General features: G+C 41.8%; 1 protein-coding gene across 1 annotated transcript; it reads right to left on the minus strand.

Annotated features, from left to right (window-relative positions):
• Window positions 1-50: 50 nt before the first annotated feature.
• CSUI_009281 (dynein heavy chain family protein) lies at window positions 51-2,762 on the minus strand (the record flags this gene model as incomplete). Its single annotated transcript, XM_068069397.1, has 4 exons — window positions 2,497-2,762; window positions 1,793-1,959; window positions 1,081-1,294; window positions 51-431 (listed from the first exon to the last, which is right to left on the minus strand). Coding segments are annotated over exons 1-4 (1,002 nt in total), but the record flags the coding sequence as incomplete, so codon positions are not given.
• Between the last annotated feature and the right edge of the window lie 656 nt (window positions 2,763-3,418).

Consider the following 3,418-nt stretch of genomic DNA (forward strand, 5'->3'; position numbering starts at 1 on the left):
TTTTCCTCACTCTTTCTTTCTCATCATTTCTTTCTTTCTTTCTTTACCTGCTCTTGGATTTCTGTGGCGGTTTTCTTTGTAGTTTCTAGGCCTTCTACGAGCTCCGTATTGGAGAGAATAGTAGCGGGATCAGCATTGGAGAGTTGAAGGAGAAGCGTGTCTTCGAGTTGCGCTAGGACGACCTTAAACTCGTTCTGTCTCCTCACAAGATCTCTCTTGGTACTCTCCAGCTCCGGCTGCTCTGCGTTGACGATTAAAGCGAGAATCTGCTCCTCTAAGCCTTCTTGGGTCACCGTAAAGTTGACGAGGGTGCATTGAGCCGCAATTTCGGGCTTGTAGTGAGGGTTGGCAAGCTTGGTTTGCAGAATTAAACAGAAACGAGGCATTAGCTCGATGTCTTCTCCTGCTATCTTTATCATCGGGGTGCGGCCCTACAGCAGACAACAAAGAAAAAAAAAGAAAGAAAGAAAGAGGAAGAAAGAAAGAAGGAGAGAGAAAGGAAGAGATAAGAGATATGACGAGTACACAGAGAGAGAGATAGAAGGTGAAGATAGAGATGATAGCCATGAACGCTGGAAAGCGAAAGAGATGTAAGAAGACACATTGAGATATATATATATATATATATATATACAGAAATAGATCAAAGACAGATAGATAGAAGGCTGATAAGTAAAGACAGATATGGGAGAGAGAGAGAAAGGGGGATGGTATGAGTTGAGGGAGGAGAAGAGAAGAGAATAGGCATGAAGCACCAATGGAAGAATAGCTACTTGAAATACATCCCACTGGCGAGCTGCCTACATATACATATATATACATATATATATAGAGAGAGAAACGGGATGAGAGAAGAAGAGGAGAGAGTATCTTTATTCTATCTATGCATGTGTATGTGTCTCTCCATCTGTATAGGAATAGGTCTCTTAAACTGTCTGTACTCCCGAGATTGTGGAAGAGAGTACGACATAAGTGTGTGCGGGGTGTATAAGATTCAGTCGTTCTCTCTTTCTCTCTCTCTCTTTTTCTTCTGTTTCTATGCGATAGATCTATCTATCTATTTCTTTCTTTCTTTCTTACTTTCTTAACGATTGCCCTGGATAGGAGAGGATCGAGTATAGGGTCTATATCTTCTCCGATAGCTTCGATGAGAAGGTGCTCTCCATTCCTCATAGCCTCTAAGACTTTGTTTAGCCATCTGTCTCGAGTCATTTGAACTGTGACTAGGTTATCGCGATCTTTCTGCTTAATCCACTTCACTCCTTGAAGCTGCGGGTCTATCAGTAAAGGCCACCTAACAATCCGAAAGAAAGAAAGAAAGAGGAAAAGAAAAAACACCCGTTAAAAGGATGAGGAAAGAAGAAAGAGAGAAAAGCAGAAAATGAAAAGGAAGAAGATGAACGGAGAAAAGAGACTGGGAGATGTGTCACAGGACTTGTCATTTTGCTGAGATTTTCTTTCTTATCTATTTCTTTCTTTCTTTCTCACTCTTTCTTATCCCTGTATCTTTCCTCCTTTCTGAATATCTCTCTGTCTTTCTATCTGTATATACACCTGAGCTTGATCCTGGGCCTTATGTTTAAAATGATCGTTCTTCATTCAATCGTGTCGATAGCTCTTCCATGTAGAATTGCTTCAATCCATTGCTATCCTCTCCTTCAATCTCTACATCCCTCTGCTTCTACAGAAAGCGATCAAAAAGGACAAGACGTCTCCATCTGTAAATCTCTTTCAATCACCTTTTAGTCTTTCTTTCTTTCTTTCTTCTCCTTCTTTTTCTTTCTCTTCTTACCTCGAACATGAAGTGACGATAGCGGCGTTTTCTATGGAGGTGCGATCTGCAGGTAGGCCATCATTCTTCCATCTAGCAATATCCGCCTCATCTGCCAGCACGTCAAGGGGAGTCACGCTAGGAGTAAAAGGAATACCTCGCTGGACAAAATCTTGCTTCCATGTCTCCTATAAGAAAGAAAGAAAGAAAAGAAAGAAAGAAAGCTATATAGAAAGACAAAGGAGAAAGATTGAGAAAGAGTGAGGCAAGGAAAGAGAGAAGAAGGAAAGTGGCTAGCATGATAGGCAAGTCGCAAGAAGGCTCTCCATTTGATGGAAACGTTTCTTCTTCTTCTTCTTGGAGATTCCTTTCCTCCACCAAATCGGTATCTATCTATCTAGCTCCTTCTCTCTCTTTCTTTATCGGGCTTTGATATAAAAAAGACAGATAAATAGGTAGATATGCATATATGCATGTATATGTGTATGTGTGTATATTTTGGATAGGGTGCATGCGACATATATGTTGTAGAGGTTCACAAGGCAGCGAAAGAGAAGTAAATTGAATGGATAGTGAATGAAGGCAAATGAAAATGTCGACGACCTGTCAAGAAAAGACATTCCTTTCTTTCTTCACTCCATGTGAAACATACACTTCTTGATCATTCAATCTCTCCTCCCCCTTTTCTTTCTCTTTTTGCTCCTAATCCCCTTATCTTTATATACCTCGATGAGAGAGACGCGGAAAGGCGACGTGAAGGCTCCGACGTAGGAGACAAAAGCAGAGGCAAGCATCGTATCGCCTATGACGGTAATCTTGGAGTTCTCGAGTTGCGTAACACTCTCCGTCCATCTTGTATTTTCGTCGGCGAGGCCATTCACAAGCCTCTCTGCAAGATCTAGCTTTAATTGGCACTCCTGCGCTTCCGCTAGGACTCTTCCCTTCTCCGCATCTGCCTCCTGCATCTTGCTATTCAACTTCGCTAGGCGATCTACAGCAGGAAGAAGAAGAAGAAAAAGAGAGGAGAAGAAGAAGCAGAAGAAAGATGCAAGAAAGGAAAGAAAGAACGAAAGAGATGAAGAGAGAGAGACAGAGAAAGAGGAAAAGAAGAATAGAAGGAGAGAGGTGGAGAGAAGAAAAGAGAAAGGGATGGAGTGAGGGAAGAGTACTGCGAGGAAGGCTTTAAAAAGTTCAGGTCAAAAGCCTTAACCCGAGGTGAACGAGGAAGAGGGGACACAGGAAAGACAAGAGGTCTAGCCTCTATAGAAATGTCCTCATAAAGAGATAGATGGATGGATATGAATGAGATAGACAAAAAGAGAGATAGAAAGATAGAAAGAGAAGGTGAGACGTCCACAACAACGAAGAGGGGGAGAAACTTCGGGGGAAAAAAGAAGGAAAGAAAGAAAGGAGAGAAAGTCATCTCTCAGGGCTATTTAGAAGGAAAAAGGCTACACGCAGAGACAAACGTCACTCTGCAGATAGAGCCATGAGCATGGACATATATATACACTCGATACAACATTCTCTTTGCTTCCTCTCCCTTTATCTCTTTCTCTCTCTCTTTCTCCTGTACATGCGTCTGGCTGTATGTGCTTTCAGATGGATGTAGAAATGTGGACGCATGTATGTAAGTCTATATATGTA

This window comes from Cystoisospora suis (assembly GCF_002600585.1).
Source record: "Cystoisospora suis strain Wien I chromosome Unknown contig_5502, whole genome shotgun sequence".
NCBI classification, from domain to species: domain Eukaryota; phylum Apicomplexa; class Conoidasida; order Eucoccidiorida; family Sarcocystidae; genus Cystoisospora; species Cystoisospora suis.